This window comes from Rousettus aegyptiacus, unplaced genomic scaffold (assembly GCF_014176215.1).
Source record: "Rousettus aegyptiacus isolate mRouAeg1 unplaced genomic scaffold, mRouAeg1.p scaffold_m13_p_2, whole genome shotgun sequence".
Lineage (NCBI taxonomy): Eukaryota > Metazoa > Chordata > Mammalia > Chiroptera > Pteropodidae > Rousettus > Rousettus aegyptiacus.
Genome location: NW_023416295.1, coordinates 46,143,938 through 46,168,644, shown reverse-complemented (window position 1 = coordinate 46,168,644; position 24,707 = coordinate 46,143,938). Strand labels below are relative to the sequence as shown.

Here is a 24,707-nt window from a genome sequence, read left to right as displayed (position 1 = left end):
TTACCACATTTCTTTGCTTTCTTGGCGCCATGAGACCATGTGTCCATTACATTCCACTTAATTGTGGGTACTTTGGGCTTACCTGGCTTTAGTAGTGAATCCATACCTTTAGTCTCTTTTCCCTAACAACTGAAAGGTACCACACTTCCTTAGACCTTTACTCTGAATCATCTTAACCCATTCAGAGGTTTTAACAATGAGTGATGGTTATAACCTTGATTGGATCCTTGCCATGAGACTGAGTTTTAATTATCTGCTCAAAAGGCTACTCAGTTTCATTTCTTAGGGATCAGAGGTAAGTAGTAGTCTCTACTTCCAATCCTAGAAATCAGCAAATTTCTGGACTCTCTGTGTCTCATTCCTACTTGCAAACCAGCCAATCATTTCCTAGCTCATCTCCTTATAACTTTGTCAAATGGAGACAAAGACAGCTAAAATACAATGTTTTCCAACCTGGTAAACCTAAAGTTACAAATGCACTGGGTAGATTACCTGCCTTCCACTTCAATGCAGGTGAGGTTAACCAAATGGTTCTCTGCACTGCACCTTCCCAATCTCTAATATCAGTTTTCCTACTGTCTGATCCTTGAGCCAGTGTCACATTAGAGATTTTTTGTTAGAGCACACTACTCATACCAATTTTGCTTTTAGTTAGGATAGGCTACATAGGTGCTTGCTGCCCAATAAATACAATGCAAATCACAGAAGTAACTTTAAGTTTTCTAGCAGCCACATAAAGAGTTAAAGAAAAACAAAATTAATTTTAGTAATATATTTTATTTAACCCAATATACCCAATAATTACATTTCAACCTCAATAAACATAAAAATTGAGATGTTTTACATTCCTTTTTTTCATACTAATGCTTAAAATCCAATTTGCATTTTACAGTTAATCGTATCTCAATTCAGTCTTGCCACATCTCAAGTGCAAAAAAGCATCACAGGTTAGTAGCAAGCAACCTCTAAAATCTCAGTGGCTTAAAACAAATGTTTATTTTTTATTCACATCAATCATAGGTTAGCTGAGGTGTACTGCACGCTTTCCTCACTTGGGAATCAACACAGAAGAGCAGACACTATAGCATATTTCACTGGTCAAAGTGAAATAACTACACCCAACTTGGGTTTGCCTGGAAAGAAAACCAGAAGTACTAGGTAGATGGCACTCATGACTACCATATCCATTTTTTACATCATAATTTAAAACCTTAACATTATATATTTAAGGTATTGTATCTTTTAAATCCCACCCCCCATATACATCTACTTCAAAAGCAGAAAAAATAGTAATGTGGTAAACTACAGTTGACCCATGCATGGGCAGAATTTTTTCAATCTGTAATATATTTCCTTACCATTTTAGTATTTTCTTTTCTCTAGCTTACTTTATTGTAAGAATACAGTATATAATACAATCACATACAAAATATGCGTTAATCGATTTTATGTTATTAGTAAGGTTTCTGGTCAACAGTAGGCTATTAGTAAATTTTGGGGGAGTCAGAATGCATGGATTTTCTCCTGCATGGGGAGTCAGTGCCTCCCCCCCCCAACTACTTCTTGCTAGATTAAATAGAAATTATTTCTACTACTTGCTAAATGAAACAGGAACTCTAACACAAGTGTAGTTTCTTTACTATGGATCATAATTTTTTCTTTAACAAAGTTTCTGAAGATTTGTTTGCTAAGAGCAATTGAAAAGATGCGAACAGAGCTCAAATACCATTTCTTTAACTTCATTTTAGCAAACAAGTACTTCGAATCCTCTAATTTCTCTTACCGAGCCTTTCCAAGGATTACTACTGATGAAACAAAGTACAAGCTGAAGGAAAATCTAATAGGAGGGGGAAAGCCACATTTATTCCTCAAAAGTGGGGTAAAAGAGGAAAATGAAGAGGGAAATAATGTTAATCAAAACTGAAGATAGTTTTAACATTTTTCAAAAAGATTTCCTTACCACCTCTGTAAATTAACTTTCTGCCACTTAACACTATAACATAAAAATCAATGGCCTATTTATTTATTTATCCAATATAAGGTATTATTTCAAAGCCTACAGCTTTACTTTCACAGGTCTATGGCTCAAATTCCTTTCTTCTAAAAATAAATGCTTAAATTCTATTTTACCTTAACTTAAGCATCCAACGAATTTTAGGAAATTTGAGGACCTAAGATAATAGCTGGATTACATGAGGTATTAGAAATTAAGGAGTATCCCAGTGAGGTGTAAGTGGTCTAGGCAATAAAAAACCATCACAAGGGGCTTATGCAAATAAAACAGGAAATTTTACTTAGAGAATAAATGTACCGGTACACTTGTAGATCGCTGTCATATTACAGTTAATTCTTACTCATAAAAAACTTCAAAGTTGGGTGTTTTAACTTATTAATTATGAATATAGGATAAAATAAGCTCTTTTAAATAAAGCAGAAGGGATACTATCTAGTTGATAAGCAATCATGTAGATGCTTTTCTGAGAGAAAATAAGACAAAGCCAAATCCCAAACAACTAAACAACCAAAACCAAACTAAAGAGTCCAAACTAAACTTTCCGATGCCTGATGTCAGAAGACAAAACAAAAAAACTGCTTTTCTACTACCCACTAAAACTTTACAATCCTAGAAGAGTATCTTAGAAATGGTAGAAAATAGATGATTCCTGCATGTTTCATTGATGTCAGGACGGTAGATAATTATAGACCCCATTCCCCTCAAACCTTCCAAAACTTCTTCTGTTTTATAAAAAGTTGTAATTCTCTTGTTCCATTTGCCTACTCTCGCGACTTCAATTATGTCTATCATCTCTATTTTACAGAATTTCAATCCTTTGTCCCAAGCTCCGTCCTCTATCTCTGCTACCAACAGCCATTTCAACCTAGCTCCACAAATTCAATCCACTAAAACTGGAATCCCTTTGCCTCCTCCGAATCAGTTAGTTTCCCTTCCCAACTCTGGCAATGCATGACCTTTTTTAAAACAAAGGACTCATCTTTTATTCCAAATAGCTAATCACCAAATCTTGTATATTCATCTTTTAAAATGTCTGGCATTCTTAATTCATTCATCCCTGTTTAACTGAAATAGCCCCCTACCTTCTTTAGTGCTAGTTTCTTCCTGTTTCAATCTATTCCCAAAATGTTTCTTCTAAGCACTGATTTATTCATGTTATTCATCTGTTCAAAAACCTTCAAGGGCTCCTTAAGTTAAAAATATTAAAATCCAGCCAGACAGAAAAAGTTGAAAATCACATGCTATCACTAGTGGTTACCAGAGGGGAGAGGTGAAGCAAGGCGTTAGATGGGGTAAAAGGGGTCAAATATGTGGTGACAGAAAGAAATCTAACTATAAGAGCTGAACACACAAGGTAAATATATATATGCCTTACTGTTATGTTAAAATGTACAGCTGAAACACTGGATTTCATTAACCAATGTCACCATAAAAATTAATTAATTAAAAAAATTAAAATCCTCTCTAGTAGTATTCAGTGCTCTCCACTCTCTTACCCAAATGTGTTCTATCAGTCACTAGTCCCCAAACGACGACCCAGTCTTCTAACTCATGGTATTACAGCATTTCCCAGTGTTCCTCACAATTAACCCAATGAAATACTAATCTCCAGAGATAGATAATCTAAAAAAAAAAGAATTCTGCTTCCTTCCCTTAAACAGTCAGAGGTTTCTCAGAAACTTTAATATACTAATGAGAATTTTCATAACATTTCCTAATACCTATTAATATCTTTAAAACCATTTTGGGGAGAAACACTAGGCTATTATTTATTGTCTCCTAGATAGGCAGGCTCTATACTCACTTATATTGCTTTTTGTATTGTTAGTAAACATCTTTCCCCTCATCTCTCTATACCTTTACAAACCTAAATTCCTCCATGAAAGTTCTTCCTTCTAGATAGTCTTTCCTGACAACTGAAACCCCCTTTGATTTTCCACTCCTCTGCACTTCTACACAATTATCTGTATCATGCAATTAGTAACATTACAATGATTTATACTGTCAATTACATATGGATTTATATTGTTGATTACTGCTCCATGTGTCTGCTTTAAATACCACCCCCTGCCCCAACAAATCTGTAAATTTCTTGGGACTATGAACATGTATGTGTTTCCCATTTCAGTTGCACTCTAAGAAACTTGTTCAACTGTTCTCTCGAGTTTCTGAGCTTTTATTATCCCTCTGACCAAATGAGACTGCCAAAATTTAAGCACCAAGGGCATTTATAAAAAAACGTATCTAGCTTTCCCTTTCATATGCAAGAAAAAACAAGAATACTTCACTGCGGCTTAATGCAACTGCCTATTCTCAAAGATTTATCAACTACCTTCTTCATATTATATGCAATAAAGCAAGGAAATATTCTAAACAGTCAATATCCATCTTCAAGGTTTTCATAGAACCATAAAATCCTCTTGACACTTGTAAAACAACTAAGCATTCACACCCTGTCCAAGCTGTTACTATGAACATGGCTTACTAAACTGAACATCACAGGAGATTTTGACACCATAATTAAAGTACAATCTCACTCATATACTAAATTTCTTTTTTTTAAAAAAAAAAAAATTAACAATCCAAAATGCCCACTAATCAAAAAGAGGAGGGGATAAAACCTACATTTTCAAAGGCTTTTTATTATAGAAAAACTTCAAATGTATGCAAAAGTAGAACAATATAACAAATTCCAATGTACTTACCACCCAGTTTTAACTATCAACTCTGGGACAGTTCTGCTTCAGCTATACCCCACACTGCATAATATTATTTTGAAACAAATTCCACATATAACATTTCATCCACAAATATTTCAGTATGTACTGCTCAAAGATAAAGAACTTATATTTTTTAAATCTAGCATGCATGTTATTTTTAGAATACATGAAACCTACAGTGTTAAAAAAGACTTTGGGGGAAGTCATTTAATTCTTCTAAATTCCTTCATATGCAAGCAAGATCTTTTGCTTCTCTTGGTTTTTTTCCTCTCAGGGGTTTATAGGCTGGTTTTTGAAACATAATTCTAAATGTCAAGAGTCTTTAAAAAGCTACAAATTTAACACAATTACACAATTGGTAGTGGTATGAAACAAACAGGTACCAGGCATCTCACACACCATGAACAAAGAATTGTTTCAGAAGCAAAAGGCGAAATTTACAGTTACCACACGCAAATGTTTACTTGTATCTATTACTGATATTTCTTCTCAAAAATAAAAAAAGATAAGTGAATGATTGCTGAATTCCAGAAGGAGACAAACATGTTAACTAAAGCAGAAACAAAAGGAAACAGGTGCTATTAAACAAGCAGTATAACAAAGCAGGCAGTAGTAGTTAAAAGGCTGTATACAGATAATATCTAAGCTAAGCCTTGAAAGATGTCAGCCTGAAGCTTAATCCTCTATTCCTCTCTGTTCCTTAAGTACCAAGGTTCAATGCTAGCATACCATTTACCACATATTAGAATCTTCTACATGTCTGTCTAACCTAGTGGTTCGCAAAGGAAAGAGGTAGGATTTTGCCAACCAGGGACATCTGGCAATGTCTGAAGCCATTTTTTATTGTCACAACTGGAGGGTAGGGGGTGCTACTGGCATCTATGGGTAGAGGTGAGAGATGCTACATACTATGTTAAATTATGAACTTTAGTGCAAGTATCATAGTATCTTTATATCCCCAGCATCTGGCACAGCAGGAAATCTACACATATTTGTAGACTCAATAGATCATAAAGACAATGAAATATAATTTTATATTTCAATTAAACACAAAAAAGTGAAATAAAATGAATAAAGGTAATGTAAGAGCCAGTGAAAATTTTAAAGAAGATAACATGTTTCAGGCAGATAACGAACGTAAAAAGGATAGACATTAACGACTTCCAATGTCTTCCAAAAAAATCTCTAACCCTTCTAGATATAAATCCTTCAGATACATATACTTTTTCTAAGGGATAAAAAATACATGTGTATAAAGATATTCACTATAATATTATTTGATATAAAGTTGAAAATATCCATCAGTAAGGGTCATATTAAATAAATGGCAAGATATTTGTTCAAGAATAATGGGGTTTCTGTTCCTAAGAATGAGATAGCTCTATATTTGTAATATTAAGAGATGCGACAAAAAAAAACTTTTTGATGCATAAGAATGGGTATAGTATGGTACAATTTCAGGCAACGGCCAAAAGAATACATAGGTATGGTAATGTTAGTAAATGTAGCCTTCCACCAGAGACATTTTATAAAAAACAAAAAAAAAAAAAAAAAAACTGGTTAACAACCGCTACCTCTAGGGAGGGGAACTAAGCAGTTAAGGAAGGAAAGAGACTAACATTTTAATGACCATCCTTATAAACTTTCTGAATTTGTGCCTTGCTCATTAAAGAAATACAGTAGCCCCCCTGCCCTTATCCACAATTTCTCTTTCCTGGGTTTCAGTTACCCTGAGGTTAACTGCAATCTGAAAATATTAAATTTCCCCAACCATCAACATCTTTATGGCTCAATGATCTAAGATCACCCAAAGCAGATATCCTCCTTCTGACATATCAGATTAACAGTAGCTTAACGCTATGTCATTGACGCCTGTCATTCACCTCACTTGATCTTGTCACAGGCATTTCATCATCTCACATCATAAGGTGAGTATACTGGAATAACATATTTTAAAAAACCATATTCACATTCACATAACTTTTATTTCCGTATATTTTTATAATTGTTCTATTTTATTATTCTTGTTAACCTCTTACTATGCCTAATTTATAAATTAAATTTTATCCTAGGTATATATAGGAGGTTCCGTATTACCCACGGTTTCAGACATTCACCAGGATCTTGAAACATATCCCCTGCAAATAAGGAGACCATTATAAAATTTTTTAAAAAGTTTTAAATATACCAGAAAAAAGAGGAGGCACGCAAAACAGGTTAAATGTTATTAGCCTAGAACAGTAAAAGCCAGACTAACAAAATGAGAATGGAGAGGAAGAACAGATCACAAAAATATAGCAGAGGTAAAACCAAAAGGATGTGCAACTTTCTAGCAAGAAATAGGAAACAGTAAACTCTGCACTTGCATCCCAGCAGCTAAAAGTAGCTGGAGAAAATACACAATTATGCTAATTACTCCACTGGGCACCCAGTAACCCTGTAATTCAGTGTCTAATTTCACTTTCCAGTTTTCACAGATGACCCTTTCAAACTTTCTTCCATCTTAAATTTCTAACACCTGCCCTCATCACCCATCTCAGCTTGTTTATTACAAAAGGAAATCAGAAGCAATCTGACAAAAAGTACCTATCTTTCTACCAACACATCGGCATCTGTAAAGCTCTATCTTATGTCCTTCTAGTTAAAATATGATCATCCCCAATCTTATCTGTGGCCAATCCCCATACCTGTGTCTTCTATTTCACCTTGCCTGCCTTCTTAAAAACTTTACCTTCTTCCTGCATCATCAATTTGTCACCCTTTACTGAAACATTCCCAGAAAAACCTTCCCACAACCTCAATTCCACCTCCAGTTACTATTTCAATGTTCCTCTTAACAGGAAGAAAAAAAAAGAAAACTTTAAAATATTTGTCTGTAATTACTGTTGCTATTCCTCCTTCCCTTAATCAAATCCTTTTCTTCTCAGGCTTTCCTCCCTGGCACTTCACTGAAACCACTTGTCACCAACACCCAGAATCTCCTTCTCTTATACACCTTCCACGGTATCTGAAAAGTTAAGAAATCTCTCCTACTTTTTTAAGTAGTGTATTCACTTGGCTTCCAGGGTACTGTTCTCTCCTGGGAGCTCTTCTCTTTCCTTTGCTGGCTCCTATTCCTCTTCAAATGTTGAAACTGTCTTAGGATTCAGCCCTAAGGATTTCCCTCAATTTGGTTAAGTTTCAGTTCCTAAATTTCTATTTTGTTCTTTTATAAATCTGCTTATATAATTTTTATTATAATCTCCAATTTTGTTAATTTTTTTTTCAAGTTTGGCTTTTATCTGCTAGACCATACTAAAGAGTTGTTTTAGTCTATGTTTGTTAATTCTTGTCTCTAGAGTTACAATGTCTTGTTTCTGTTGTTTCTGCTGGCTCTCACTCATGGTGTCTAATCTTCTCATATGCCCGGTTATCTTTGATTCTGTGCTGGACACAGCATTTTAAAAAACTACAAAAATAATTTGAGGCTCAGAATGATACTATTTTTCTAATCTCTATCTATATTCTTTCCCTATTAATTTACTAATTTATAACCCAACTGCATTTCAAAATCACCTGGGAACTTTTAAAACACTTGAGGCCTTTTCTAGGCCTCAAGCAGAACCATAAAATTAGAATAGGGAGAAAAGTGAACACAAGTTGTTGGTACTTTTAAAAAGTTCCCTGTGAGATTCTATCATGAAGTATAAATGCTGAAAAGCTATGACCCAAATGATTTCATTTGGGCACCACACATCTATCTAAAATAAAGACTCCAAAAATTTTATCTCTAGCCCAATCTGAGCTCCAGATTCTGATACCCAACTGTTTACTTGAACCATCCACTCGGATATCGAATAGACATTTCGAATTAAACAAAGCCAAAACAGAAGCCTTAATTCTCCCTTTATTCCACCCTTCCTCAGACTTTCCTTATTACTAGCCTGGCCAATCTCACTATCCTCTTTTGCCAGCATTACTGCATTAACCTTGTGCTTACTCTTGCCATTTCGACCACCACCCCCCCCATTCCTATCTTACAGGGATCTTTTTAAAACATAAATAAAATGATGTCATTTCCCTACCGAAAACCTTCCAGTGTTTTTCTATTAAAAAAAAAAAACAAAAAACAAAAAAAAACACACAAATTCGTTATCATAGCCTCTATTATCTGGCCTTGCCTACTTCCACTCTCACCTTCTAATGCCTCTCCTTCCCTGAGCTCCAGCCACTTTGGCTCATTCACTCTTCCTGGAATACCCTTTCCCCCAGACCGCAATATAAGACTCATTTCTCAATGTTTAGATTTGTACTTAAATGCCACCTCCTTATAAAGAGGTATTTTCTAACCATTTTACCTAAAATAACTACCATCTTCCATAGTTTTTCTATATTCCCTATGACACAATAATCCCACTTTATCTTCTTCATTACAACTGTAAAGTTACTGTTTGCTTATCTGTCTTCATCCACTAAGACACAAAGTTCATGAGAGTGGGGACTTTGCCTCTTTTACTGTTGTCAAAGACTATAAAAAACATTACCTGGAATATTGTACTACACCCTTAAACATTTGCTGACTGAATAAATTACAATCCAGGATGCTGAGAGGATGATGATGGCACTATTCATTAGAGGAAAAGTTAATGAGATTTATGAAAAGGGTCATATGACAAGTACCCTCATAAAATAAAAGTTGAATACAAAACTGTCTCCACAAACCACTAAAATGACCAAGTAATTTAGAAATTAGCTTTAATAAAGTTATCCTTTTACATTAAAAGGAATATGGCACTATAGAACAAAGTATCAAAGAAAGCACTCTTTAGGTGATTTCCATTCTGTTGTGTCTATCCAGAATTCTAATTTAAATTATTATTACTCACTACATTAGTAGAGTATATCTGTTTAATCATAAATTAAATATACTAATTCAGAAAATAAAACTAGTAAATTCAGAAAAAGGTGAGGGGGATAAAAAATTTTTAAAGTTACTTAAAAACAGACATTGAGCAGCCATTTGTTAAAGATGTACCTAAGCTTAATTGGCTGACCTAAGATTTCATGGTTTAAATCATACTGCTAATTAGAATATTATTATATTTACCAACATTAAATTAAATATTTGAGACATTACGTATTATCCTCAAGAACTTATTCAGAGATTTGTGAACACTATTTTTCTAGAGAGTAGTAAGAAAATAACAAGTGTGACAAAAAACGGTTGAAACAATTTCATTTTAAAAGGCACATAATATATTCTAAGTATTTTTCCAGTCATAGGAATTTGAAATTCTCAATTGCTTCCACAAACTGTTGAGTTGCATCAGAAGACTTATAAATCAATACAAACTAAACTAAAAACTATGGTCTAAAGTTTCTAAATTCAGTTTTCCTCAAAAAAAAAAAAAAAAAGTCTAGTAAGAACTTACATGTACTGAAAATCAACATGACCGAACTTAAAGGTAAACAAAAAATTTATTGATGATGTGACAAAACATTAATTAATTCCCTTAACATATAAAGGATGTCTTTTTTGTTTTTAATGTCTCACAAATTAGAGGGGAGGAGACAAGCAAAAATGAATGGCAATGGATTAAAGAAATAAAACAACTGATAAACATGTAAAAAAAGTTCAAATTCCTTAATAATTAATGGATGCATTAGATTCTCTTTATAACCCCCAAAACTTTGTCCATCTGACGCCTCTCTCATACAATGCTGGTTAAAGAACACTTTTGCAATATACATAAATCTTAAATAGTAACATTCTTTACTTAATAATTCCATTTTTTCTTCTGTATAAGGAAATAATTAGAAATGTGTGCAAAGCTTTCTATGTAACAGGAAAAAATAAGAAATAGCCTAAACACTTAACAATAGAGGATCGGAGAAGTTACAAAGCTGTTGTGTCTATGACCACAATTTCTTACAGTATATATATATATATATATATATATATATATATATATATATACACACATACACACACACACATACACACAGAAAAAAGATAGATCATATAGCAAAATATCAGCAGATAATTTACCTATTTTACTGGCTGTGGGATTACTAATTTTTTTTTTTCCTATTTCCATTTCAGGGTTGTCCTGAATTTCTCCATCTACTATTACTCCTTTGCTTTGCTGCATTTCTTCTTTCTATGTCCTGCCTCAGTTTAGAAGTCAAAAGTTACACTTCTATCCTCTTGATAGTTACTTATATCCACATTATAAATTTGTGTAAAAAGTCTAAAACTATTATCTAAAAGATTATCCCTCCTAAAAATGGCAAGAATCTTTACCCATCCGCTCACCTAATCCCACACCTCTGTTTGTTTTAATCCTTAGCACTCCATTTCTTCTTTAACAATATTAACATTAACTAGCAAGATGACAGTCATGAATTAAAACAATAGCTTTAAAAAAAAAAAATAAAGAGAATCTCTGATGGCAGGTCCAACACGAACTCATTCTGAAAATAAATAGCTAACAAGCCAAAGTTCTTAATAGAGGAAGTTCTTAAACACAAAAGGATTGATAAAAATTTTAAAATCACCATTTTGCAAATCATTTAATATTGAATCCAAATGACAACAATGAAAAGTTGCTAAAACCATTAGTTGAAAAGCTGTCACCTTGGAGGCACACCAACCAATAAAATACACGTCCTTGTTAGAATCCTAATTAAAATAAATCAATTCTTCAGAATACATTTTTTAATCAATTGGAGAAAAGTGAACTTTGTGAAAATATTAGGTAATATTAAGAAATTACTATAAATTTAGTATATTGTAAATAACTGCACTGTGCTTGTTTTTAAAAATCCCTTATTAATTAGAGCAATAGTTATCAAACTTTTTTTTGATATCTCGAAAATTACTGACAGCTTCAAGGAGTTGTTTATGTGAGTTATACCTATTTTTACCAGAGAACGGGCAAGATGGAGAATGGCTCAAGTGGCACATGAGAAAGAGGGGAGTGATGAAATACTGTATCTTGACTACACTGGTGATTACACAACTATGACAAAACGTGAAGAACTGGAAAATCCACTATATGCTACTTGTGAAGTAAGAACAGAATAGGCAAATAACATCTGAGTATTATCATGAAAATATCTTTGACCTTAAGGACTTCCCACTGGAGTCTCAGGGACTCCCAGACTACACACTCAAAACCAATTCATTAGAATTTTAGGGTAAAATTCTGGGATCTGCTTTAAAATACTCCAGCAGGAAAAAAAAAAAATTTATATGATGAGAAGAGAGAGAACAAGAATGACAGAATAATAACTACTGAGGCTGGGAGGTAGGTACACTAAGGTTCTTTACACATTTCCCTGTTTTTGTATATTTTTGAAGTTTTCTATAACTTTTAAAGTTATTATATTTTACAGTCAGTTAAATAATGAATTTTTTACACATTTCTGTGATCACTATTATTTCCTTATTTCCCACTCTTTTCCTCTGGATCCATTCTACTTGATCCTTCAGCAGTTGGTTTACTAAGGGTCTCTGAATAATAAAATCTCAGTCCTTGAATACTGTAAATGTCTTCGTTATATTCTAATTCTTGAGTAGGGATTTAATTGCATATAAATTCTCGGCTGGTTATTTTCTCTCAGTACTGTGAAGATACTACTACATGATCTTCTGGAATCTGTGTGGCAATTTGTAGGTCTGTAATTTCTTAGTAACTTCTTTTCTGTCTGTTAAAATTTAAGACTATCTCTGTAATTTTTGTATAAATCAGGGGTGAACTTATTTTTATTCATGTCACTTAAGACTCAAAGTTTTTATCTATAGACTGTATTTCTTCAACACAAGAAAATTATTAGTAATTATCTCATCAGAATTAGAAACAAAACTGAGTACACTTCACAATACCTAACTAAGATGTCCTCGAGGTATGTTTAAGAGTAAACACTTTAAGTCTACATAAGACAAAAGTTAGGTTGGTCCTCCATCTGTGTAAGAAGGCTAAGAGATCTACCAATTACTTTAAATCAACAAAGATCTTGTTCACATTCCTCGCCCCTACCGTCAACTCTTCAGCTCTGAAGACTGCATTTCCACCATACACTCTGCTTTTCATGTAACAGGTTTTGTCTTTTAGTAGTAATTGTACATTTCTAATCACGGTTTTGACATGTGATTCCTTAGGTAAAACCGATAAAGATTATTACATTTATTTTGTTAGAATCCCCAATAAAAATATTTCAGAAAACGCTTCCTCCACTTACCATAAAAAAATACATAACTAGTATCTTTCCTACCAAAATGAAAAATACTAAAGCAAAAACAAACAAAAAAAGAAAAATGTATACTCTATTGATGTAAATTAAATACCAAGACAGTGAAGGAGAGTGGGTAGAAAAATAAAAAGGCTAGTTGTAGCCTTGGGGCAGTTTCCTTCTCCACCCAAATATCAAAATAGTAACATTAATTATTACAAGAAAGAATTACGAGATATTTCTAAAATCACCTAAATAGTGCCTGACACAGTATATACATAAGAGATCTCTTCCTTTTTGTTCAATACTTAATTAAGCATAAAGTTTTAAAAATCCAATTTTTTGTGTTTCCATTCTTTCACTACTAATTTTAAAAAGCAAAGTTACCAAATAGTCCACAGCTATTTAGGAATTCTAATTCCCAAACAGGATAATGGGAATTCTAAACACTAGGTGTCTCGCCTGAAGTAATAATTTCTATGAACCTTTCTTCTTACCTCAAACCCCTGACTGCATTTTAAATATGGCCAGTCTTGAAGGATAACACTGTATTTAGATAAGAAATCTGGGAGATGGCCATAATTTGAAAGACTGAGTAAGTCTTGGCTTGAATTTGGGGGAAATTTTCTGACAAGAAAAGACATTGGAAAGATATATATATTCATACTTTGCCTCCATTCAAATACTCAGTGGTGGCAGACAAAGCTAAAATAAAAGTTTGAGAACCAGTTCTCTAAAACAGCATGCATTTCTCAGTGAGCATGAAACTAACGAAATTTAAACAGTGAGCAGGGTTGCAGTTTGGGGCCTGATGGACTCTGTTCCAAGGGAGACAGGGGTTTGATTTCTGAGGGATAAGAGGCTCTCAACACACCTCATGAGGAAGGGCCCAGAGTCACATTCACTACTTAAATGTGGTGTTTTCATGTACCTTGGAAAATTGTTACATTAATTGCACATTTACCAAAAGTAAAAATGCAAACCAATGTCGACATTTTATTTCATCTGAGCATACTATGCCTTAACAGATTAAAATAATTTAATGATTTTTCTGGTGAAAAAACATCCTAAAGTAATTAATCTTCCTTTTTGTCAATTAAAAAGACAGTCTCCCAAGGGATAGTTTTCCTATTACCAAATATCTCCAAAATAAAATTTCCTAGTTTTTATTACTAAATATTTTGTTACGTGCATTGCGGCATTTTTATTCTCATTCACTTTATTTTCTCAAATTCTTTCCCAATTCCTTAAAATTGGGACAAAATTCAAATAATGGCCTTCTGAGTGCCTCTTTATTCTACTCTTCCTTGCCATATTCAGTAAGTTAAATTACATTTTAAATTCTATTTTGTACTGAATTCATACAGTACTATTTCGATTGTATTTCAGATATTACTGTACTGAAACACTTGCTTTATAACACTCTAATTTAATGACCAACATAAATCTACAAAATCTCAAATAAATTCTCTAGAGATGGCTTTCTAACATGTATAGAACTCCGCTACCTTAACTTTGCACTAGCTTTAAAAAATAGTTTACAAAAACTGCTATGTCTTTAGTAGTTCTCAGACTTTTTGGTCTCAGGACTTCTTCTAAACTCTTAAATATTACTGAAGTCCTCAAAAAGCTTTTTTATGTAGGTTATACATTTTTATATTTACTGTATTAGAAATTATAAGTTTAAATTTTAATTCACTTAAAATAGTAAATCTATTACATGTTTACATAAATTAAGATTTTATTAAAAACAACTATTTTCCAAAAACATAAATGAAAATTTATAGAAGAGAGGCCATTTGTACCTTTTTGCAAATCTCTTTAATGTTTAGGTTATAAGACAACAACTGGAGTTACGTATCTATTTCTACATTCAATCTGTTGCAATATGTGGTTTGGGCTAAAGCACATAAAGTATGTCTAGTCTCACAAAGATAAGTGGCTGAAAAAAGAAGTAATTTGACAGCCTTTCAGCCAATTGTGGGTACTCTTTTTTGATACTACATCAAACTTGACAAGCAGTAGTTTCTTAAAGATCTGTTGCGATGTAGAATCTTAAACCATACTGGTAAACTTTCCACTTATGTTTGTTACTGGCCTACCCTCTAACTTTAAATAGATCTTTAAGCCACGTGTGATTTTGTAACATGAATTGGTCATTTGAAAACTACTGGTTCACTAAGTAATCATAGACCTTCCAAATGTTGTCCATTTAATTATAATAAAGTATCCAAAAATAAAAATTCCTTATTAATATCACTATCCATCTCATCAGAAAAGTATTTAATTATTAAGCTAACAAATAAGTTCATTGTAGTAGATTCGAGTTTTCCAAAACTCATCATTTTCACTGGAAGGTCCAAATTTTATCATTGGTAGCAATACTGTCAAGTTTTTTTCCTTTTAAGTTACACTCAATTCATTTTTTAAAGAAAACATCTCTCACTTAAAAACATAAACTTCTCAATAACTCTAGTTTGTCAGTTATTCTTTCAAGTAAAAATAGTTTTTCAGGAAAATAGCATCTAGTTCAGCCTGCAACTCACGCAACTACACAACTGGAAAAAAAGTATTTGTTTCAAATACAATCATCTTGAAGTACTCTATTAAAACATACTTTTTGCCACAAAAATATTACAAAGACAAGCAGCAGGAACTGCAAACCAAAAACATAATGACATACCACTTCATACCCATTATGATAGCTATAATCAAAAAGGACAATGAGAGGTATTGTTGGTAGGGAATGTAAAGAAACTGGAACTCTCATATATTGCTGGTGAACATAAAAGGTAGTCACTTTGGAAAAACTTGGCGGTTCCTCAAAATGTTACACAGAGTTACTATACGATCCAGCAATTTCATTCCTTGGGATATATACCCAAAAGAAACAAAAACATGTTCACACAAAAAAACTGCACACATAATGTTTACGGCATCATTATTCATAATAGTCAAAAAGTGGAAACTCTCCATCAAATGACAAATGAAAAAAAATGTGGTATATCCATATAATGGGAGTATCATTCAACCATGAACAGAAATGAGATAGGATACACATGAATCTTGAAAATATTATGCTATATAAAAGAAGACACGAAAAACCATTTATTATATGAATGCATCGATATGAAATGGAATTCCACTGATTCTATGAAAGGCAAATCCAGAGAGACAGAAAATATATTAGTGGTTACCAAGGGCTAAGGTGGAGGCAGGGGTAGAATGAAGGTGTGGGTTTTTTCGGGGGGCGGGGGGAGGAGGGATGATAAAAATGTTCTAAAATTAGATAGTGATAACGGTTGCAAGTCTCACTATACCAAAAAAATTCACTGAGCTGTATACTTTAAAGGGTGAATTTTATGGTACATGAATTATATATCAATAAAACTATTTTAAAAAAACATGCAGCAGTCAAGGATCAAGATTTAGTAAAAAATAACTATTTTGACTGGTTTATCAAGGTCGTTCATCAACAAAACACATTTTTTTTTAACTAAGTGCAACCTCATGAAGAAAACTACTAGTACAGTTTTGCGCCAAGACACAAGCAGTTTTAACCTCCATCATAAAAATGCAACACAATGAAAAAGGCAATAACGTTGATATTATTATGAAAAGTAGTTTGACATCAAGAACATGTAAGACAATATCAGAGTACTCTAAGAATCCACAGACCACACTTTGAGAACTGCTACTCTAAACCACAGCCTCAGAAGGTTCAAATGCAATTAAAGGTTTTCCAAGGGCAGACCAAAGTCTTCAAGACAATTCCAATTTTCTAAGCATATATCACAAATTTCTCAAAAGAAAAACGGTAGCCTTTATTATGATAGAAATTATTTCAATAAATTAAATTCAACTGTCCAAATTTAAGAGTTTAGAATCACTGACTCACCTGAAGGTTAAAACAGTACACTGTCCACAAAAATTCAAATAAAGGTAGAAGAGTGAAAGTAAGAATTCAGTACACAACAAAACATTTAATAAAGTTATCTAAGTAAATAATATTAATAAGATGATACTATCCCTTTTAAAACTGTATTATCTATTTCTTGCACAACATTCAAAGAGTAGACTTCTGAAATTTCAACCGGTGCTATCAGTAACAATATGGCTAACATATTGTTCGGTAAGTTCAATGCCCACTACACACTTAGAAGAATAGACAATCACAGAATCACTACCAACAACCCCATATTACATGAAGAGGAAACTGAGTTTATTAGAGGAAAAAGTAACTTGGCCAAAATCACACAGCTAGCTACTGGCTGAGATAGCATAGTGTTTACTCCCAGTACATATTTTCACTATGCCAGATTCCCCAAACAAACATAATGCATAAAACATTTAACTCACATCACACCAAGAATAATCAAGACACCTTACCTGCCAAATAAAAATGATGCAGTGCTTAACAATACCAATAAGATGTGAAAACAAATACACAATTAAGGCAGAAATACAAATGTAATTGGCATGATGAAGAAATGAATCCTTGACTTCAAAAACTACAAACTTTCAATGAAGAACAATTTGAAAAACATTTTGGTGTCTACTTTCCATACAAAAAGGGTAATATATCATCACTAAAGATGGCTAGATACTGATAAACACCAAAGGCAAAAAATTTCCCTACATATTAAATCACTGAACATAACTATAGTATGACATGATTTAAGACTCACCTGCAGGACTGTCAGCATTCTCTCCTGGGTGTAGCTGTATACCAGTAGAATCTATAGAGTTGACTGTAACTGTCTGTAGATTTGGCAACTGACCAGTGCTTAGACTAACTGGAGTTGAAGTCAAGGCTCCACCTGCTGCAACTTGACCAAGTGTGAGTGTCTGAACGGGCGTCAAAGTTATTTGTTGGGCAGCAGTATTCTGTATTTGCAAATTCTGCAAGTTCTGGACCCCTTGTACTTGAAATGTTTGCCAAGTTATCTGTCCAGAAGGGGTCACTGTCTGTGCCTGAATTAAAAAGGTTCCAGGATTCAGCTGCAACTGAAGATTCTGCAAAGCCTGTTGTGATATATTTTGACCACTGGCTTGCACACCATGGATTGTCTGTGGTGTAATACCTTGCACAATTTGGGCTTGACTGGTTGGCTGTTGAGACTCTTGAAGTTGTAGATGTTGTACAACAGGCTGTGCTGTAGAAACCTGAATATTCTGAGCCTGTGTCTCTTCAGAAACAGGCGACTGGATATAATTTCCCTGAAGATCTGAAGAATGGACTTGCCCACTAGAAGTAGTCAAGCTATTTGTGTTCTGTTGTAATATACCTGTACTATCTATAGTAACAGGCAACTGTGATGAAGAGGACGTTGGCACAAATAAATCTGTATCAGTATTAGTTTCATTAATATCAGGAGAAACCCGCTCACCAGTCCTTTCTGAATTGTCTGAACTATCCATAGCTTGTCCTGTGTTTATCAAATGTCCATCGGCATTAATGCCTGCAGTCATTGTCTGAGAACTGCCCGAAAGTCCCAAAGAATCTAGATCGACACTATTGATTGGTACAAAGGTAATATTTCCTGGCAGACCAAGAGGTACATTAGCAACTACTTGAGTTTGGCCAGGAAAAGATGAACCACCAATTGCAACTCCCTGAACCTGGACTTGACCAGTCTGTGGTATAAGATTCTGGATATTAGCAGGAGGTGTTCCAGAGGCAAGCAAAGTTTGATTAGAGCCAGGAATGATCTGAATTTGACCACTTTCTTGATTTATACCTCCATTATCTGAAGAGCCTGTGAAACCAATCTGAACCTGCTGACCATCTGTTGACTGAATCTGTGGTATTACTTGATATTGAACATTGGACACTGTACCATTTGATGAATCTGATCCTGGTGCAACTGAAAATATTTGTTGATTCTGCAAATTCTGAAGGGGAAGAACATACTGCCCACTTGAAGTAGCAGCACCTGGAATCTGTACTAGATTACCAGCTTCATCTTTTATAGTTGTAGGAGTGGCTGACAAAACCTCCCATCGGTTTGGTGCTCCTCCTAACTGTGCAGAAGCCAAATCACCTGTCTGGAGGAAGAAAACAAAACGTGCTATGTGATATGTATTTGTGGTTTATTTAAACCAATCCTCAAAAAAACTCTAAAAACTGATATAAATCCTACTACCTGAAAATAAACGTTCTCTTAAGAATACAATAGCGTTCAAATACAGAAGCAGCACCATATAAATTACGATAATTATCATTCCGGATTTTGTTAGTTATTGCAAAAATAACCCGTGCTATCTGAGCAGGAAAAATAAACTTCAATCAGAAATCTTGGTCTTATGACAACAAATGGATTTAATCCCTTATCTATGATCTCTAATCCTTTACAGTTAAAAATAAAGTAGAAGTGACCAGAAAAGATTATGAGCAGCTCAAACCAAACATACCTCAAACACTAAAGATTTCAAAAAGTATACAACGCACTAAAAATATATCACTAAATCAGATGCATTATATTTGATTTTTTAAAAAGAAACATTATTAATATAGTATTATCAAGACATCTAAATTAGAAAAGTTGAGATCTGAGTATTATTGGTACAAACCTTAAAGCGAACAATTAAAGCTACTTATGGCTAGGGCTATTCCATTAGCAGTTCTTTACTTTTCCCATGAACTACTTAAAAAAAAAAAAAGAAGAGACCTTTAAAAATTTAATGAAAAAAGGTTATTGCCCTGTGACCACATGGCAAAGTCTGAAAAGTTTTTCTAGAATCTAAAAGCTGGAAGATTTAGACTATGGCTTTACTTATTATTGTACTTAAGTCTGTAGTAATGTGCTAGGTATATACAGTTTGCATTCTGTGACCTGCCAGAATCTCAGGTATCATCCTTATATTTTATAGATTAAGCAAGACTAAAAATATATCAATGTAGAAAAGCAAAAACCAAAATTCTCCACATCAATGTCAAAGGGAAGATTTTTTTAAAGGAATAGTAACAGTAACATCTAACATTTGAACTCTTCTTTCATATTCCATGCACTATGATAAAGATTTGTAAGATTTTATCATCTACTCCTTACAACAATCCTATAAAGTAAGTATTACTATTATCTCCATTTCAGAATGAAAAAATTGAGGGAATGAAAAATCACATAACAATCAAATGCCAAGATAAGACTTAAAACTAGGCCAAGTCTAATTCCAGAACCAGGCCCTTAAATACCATACCACACTTTGTCTCCCACTGAGGCCAGGGGTAGACATGGGGAATGAGACCCTATATTACTTACCATCAAAATAAAACCATTCCTATCCCATTTCCCTCTAGATCTATATGTGATTTCCTGAAACTCCACGCATCTATAGTCATTGAGAGCATAAGCACATCTAGCCCAGCATTCTCAATCCTGGATCCATACCTGGGCTTCAAAGAATCTTTGAATCCTCTAAAATAGCACACCAACTTTTTAAGAAAGTGCAACTGGCCTGGGGTTGGGGGAGGGGGTGTGCATTATCTAGAGTTTCATCATATTTTCAAAGATCTGTGACCACAGAAAAAAGTTTAGATAAATACTATTCTCTCAACATTCTGAATTTTTAATAAATATTGTAAAAACAGAAGACCTTAAAAGTTTCTAAAGAAAACACTTCCTAATTCTCATGTAGATGCACAGTTGAAAAGTATATGTCCATGGATAAGCCACATATCTGCCAAGAAAAATGAGCATGATTTGCCCATGAGATATACAATCATTTTCATCAAATGGTTCACAATCTATCCGAATACATACATACTGTTATGTGAACAGTGGTGTACACTAGTCATATGATCAAAATGCTTTTTGCAAACAGAAGATTGAAAAAAAGATTTCATATAAAAGATATTTAAAAGTAATCTTAGAATAAAATTTAAGATTCCACTGTAGGCAGTTAGAAAAGAGAGATAGAGGCATTAATAAAGGTACAGAAACAAAGTCACAGACAAAAAGAAACTTTAAAAAGTAATATGTAGCTTCGAATTCAAGAGAGGATCTAGAAAAGGCTCATATTCATAGAGAAAAGTAATGGAGAATAGAACTAGACATTTTTATCAGAGCCTGTAAACGTCTTTGTAGATCTGGCTAAGCAGTTTGGACTTTATCCTTCAGATAGTGAATGAAAGCCATAAAATTTTATTTTATTATTTTTTTAAGTTTATTACGGTAACATTGGTTAATACAATTATATAATTTTCAGGTGTACATTATAATTGACATCTATAGTCTATTGTCATAAAATTTTTAAAGCGAGTAAATGGTGACATCAGATCCCTGTTTTATAAAGATAAAGGCCCAGTGAAGGAGAAAGACGGAAGAGACCAAAAGCAGAGAAACTGTGGGACCCAGCAGAAACAGCTAAGCCTGAACTAAAATAATGATCATTTAAATAATTTTTAAAACTTATCGAACTTATATTATTAAAATGAAGTAACAAACATCTAAGTCACATGTCATTCCTCAACTTTTACCTGGTATAGAAACTACAAGCTTACATCATCTTTCCCAGTATGAGTAATGATTCACGTTTCATTTCAATCTCTTGGCATTTTAAACAAAAATATTTAAATCTATACTTTATATTTAATTCAACACTGAAGTACATGTCTAAAATCCAACCTTATCTTCTTATGGTTAAAAATAAATTTAAGTCTACGGCCATGACACCCTGAACAAGCCCAATCCTGTCTGATCTCAGAAGCTAAGCAGGGTCGGGCCTGGTTAGTATTTGGATGGGAGACCACCTAGGAAGACCAGGTGCTGTAGGTGTGAAAAATTTTTTAAAAATAAGGGATTGTAAGCTGACAAGGTCCTTGCAATCTGTGAGGTCAACCAAGGGTTGCCGTACCTAAAAAATAAATAACTAAATAAATAAATAAAATTTATGAATCAACATGATTTTTTTTGACTAGCATTATTACAATTATTCCACTTATATTAAAAAATACAGTGGCTAATATTAATTTTACAATACTGGCATTTTTGTCCCTTTTTCATCTTTAAAAAAAGTCAATTTATGGCATCTAATATTTTATTTACAAAATAGTAAAAAGGGCAAATAGTCAACAATCAGTAAACAGCTTTCTAGTCAAAAAATTCCTTGAAAATAAATGCAAGTACTTAAATGACAAATATGAGTAAATGTAAGGACTCCCTCCCGGTCTCAAAAATAGAGAAGTTAAATAAAAATAAACCACAGTACCACTTTTTCCAACAACGCAGGTCATTAACTGAAGGGAAATTCTATGACAAAATGATGTATTTGAACTTTGAATAAATCTAAAGTGAAAAGTATATATAAGAAATACTTATGAAGCACAGCCTGGTGAGGGCTGGGGGGAGGAACTGGGAACAGTAAGATGATTTAAGATTTTAAAAATGCAACAAAAAAGATTTTCTTCCATGAAATAAATTTAATTTTAAAAGATTTACTAAGTGTTAATATTTTTAATGGAATGAGAGAAAACAAAATCAGAAAACGACTAAACTTTTATGATTTAAACTAATATTGTTTGGAGAAATGGAGTATATCACACTAGAAAGGAAAAAACTCAGAACTGAGTTCTGATCCTAGCCAAAGCTATAGAATGGTGTGTGATTTTTAACAGGATTCAATTTCCTTACATTAAAATGGGAAAAATATTACCTTGCAGAGACACAAGAATCAGGGTTATAAGAACCAAAAATGTTAAGCTTCATAAACTATAAAGCACTATACAATCCTAAGATATCATTATGATTACTAAGAATACAAAGACGGATTTGAAAAACATCCATTACTGCCTAGCACAATTCTTGGCCCAAAGATCATAAATATTTATTGAATTAATAATTAAAGATATTTTACTTTAAAATCATTGCAAGCAAAATGATAGAACGAACCAATAAACTGATCTTGAGATGAGCCTTCTATGAAAAACTGTGCACCAATTTTAAACCTATTTATTTCCATAATTCAACAATGAGTAAGCCCCAAATATTTCAAATAACTCCTACTAAGCCCATTCATTTGTAAGAGAAGTAGAAGCAGCAGCATACCGCTAAAATATGTAAGTACACTAAATACAAAATGGGAAAGGTATAAATTAGAAAATCATCTGAGACCAAAAAAAGTTGTCAAAATGTTTGCTGTTAGGCTACTTGGAAACACCATACAAATAAAAGAAAGACAGACACAAAAACACATTATCCAGGCAAGAACTAGTATTTGGTTTAGGTTCAAGACACAAAAGCTTTACACTAAAAAATAAAAAATCCTTCAGTATTTCTCTCAGTAACTTTAACATTCTCATTGGACAACAAACAAAATACCATTTAACATGGAAGTTGGCATTATTGTAAAAGTTTTAAGTGAAGGTACTCTAAGCCTCCCTCTGCATATGAACACAATCACAGTGAAAAGGACTACAACCAAGAGTAGCCCTGGGATGTTGCCATAGCAATTCATTACAAGGGCATTATCCAGTACAACCAGGCATAAAAATGGTGGGGATGAGGGGGTTGGGAGTGAGAGGAAGGAAAAAAAGAGGTTATCTATCTTCTCTGCTAATACCTGTGGATAAGGGGGGAAAAAATTCATACCAGTTACTCCACAGCATTTGGAAGGATTATTAACTTCTCAGTTCCCACAAATGACTTCACAAAAGGCAAAAACAGGCAAGGAAGGAGTAAACGGAAATAAGAACAAGTGTGAAGCTAAAGTGGAAACAAACTAACAACCATTCTTAAGCAAGTTTGTACTCTAGTTTCTTAAAATCTGGGAGGAACACTAAAGTACTTCAACAGACTTCAAATAAAAAGAATTACTCAATGAATTCACTACAATGACAGTGGTCTGATGTTAAGTAATGGTAAAAAATAACCTTGTTTTGAAACAAGCTACTATTTATTTTTTAGCTCACCAACATTTATATACTAAATTAATGAAAACTAAATTTACAACCTGAACTGATGATTAGGCAATGACTTTCATAATATTTACTTGTGTAGTTTACTACAGTGCAGTACAAGTGAAATAAATTAACCCACAACTTCATACAAATACAAAATGCACAAGTTAATATTGCATAATGGTCTACTTTATTCCATTTCCTGACTTATTACAAAAATGAACTATACAACTTTTAATAATACAGTCTGGCCATCAAACCATGTTATAGGGCAATACAGGTGAGACTGTGATTAGACTCATTTAGTACTGTATTGTGGGTAACCAAACATTCTTGGTCAGGATCCAAGATAAACACATATCCTAACAAATGCTAATTTCAAAATATTTAAAGCAAATCTTCACAACAGATTGGCTTTTCGATGACCTTTTAATATTAAAATACCAAACTAAAATGGCATAAAGTTAAATTGTATGTATATATTTCACTTGATTTTAACCACAATACTATGTGCAATGTGCTATCCTGGACTGGATCATGGAACAGAAAATGAGCATTAGGGGAAAAACTGGTGAAATTAGAATAAAGCCAGTAGTTAATAATACCGTATCCCTATTAATTTCCTAGTTTTGAAAAACATACCATGGGTATATTAACATTAGGGAACCTGGGTGGAAAGTATAAGTAACTCTCAGTTCTAATTTTGCAACTTTTCTGTAAATTTAAAATTCTTCCAAAATAAAAATTTTAAGAAACATAGCTACAAAAAAGCTCTCTATAGACCTCTCAGGATTCTTGGTAATTGAGTAAAGATTATCTCAGCATATTTTTAAGTGAGGGAAAAAATGCCCACTAAGTCACT

General features: G+C 33.3%; 1 protein-coding gene and 1 pseudogene across 1 annotated transcript in view; one reads left to right on the top strand and one right to left on the bottom strand.

Annotated features, from left to right (window-relative positions):
* The window catches only part of SP3 (Sp3 transcription factor), a 49,599-nt gene that overhangs the window by 21,116 nt on the left and 3,776 nt on the right, over positions 1-24,707 (bottom strand). Inside the window, exon 4 of the mRNA XM_036236001.1 lies at positions 17,637-18,996. Within this exon, the coding sequence (XP_036091894.1) occupies positions 17,637-18,996 (1,360 nt within the window). The remainder of the gene's footprint in view (positions 1-17,636; positions 18,997-24,707) is intronic.
* Positions 21,607-21,725, top strand: LOC118614882 (annotated as a pseudogene).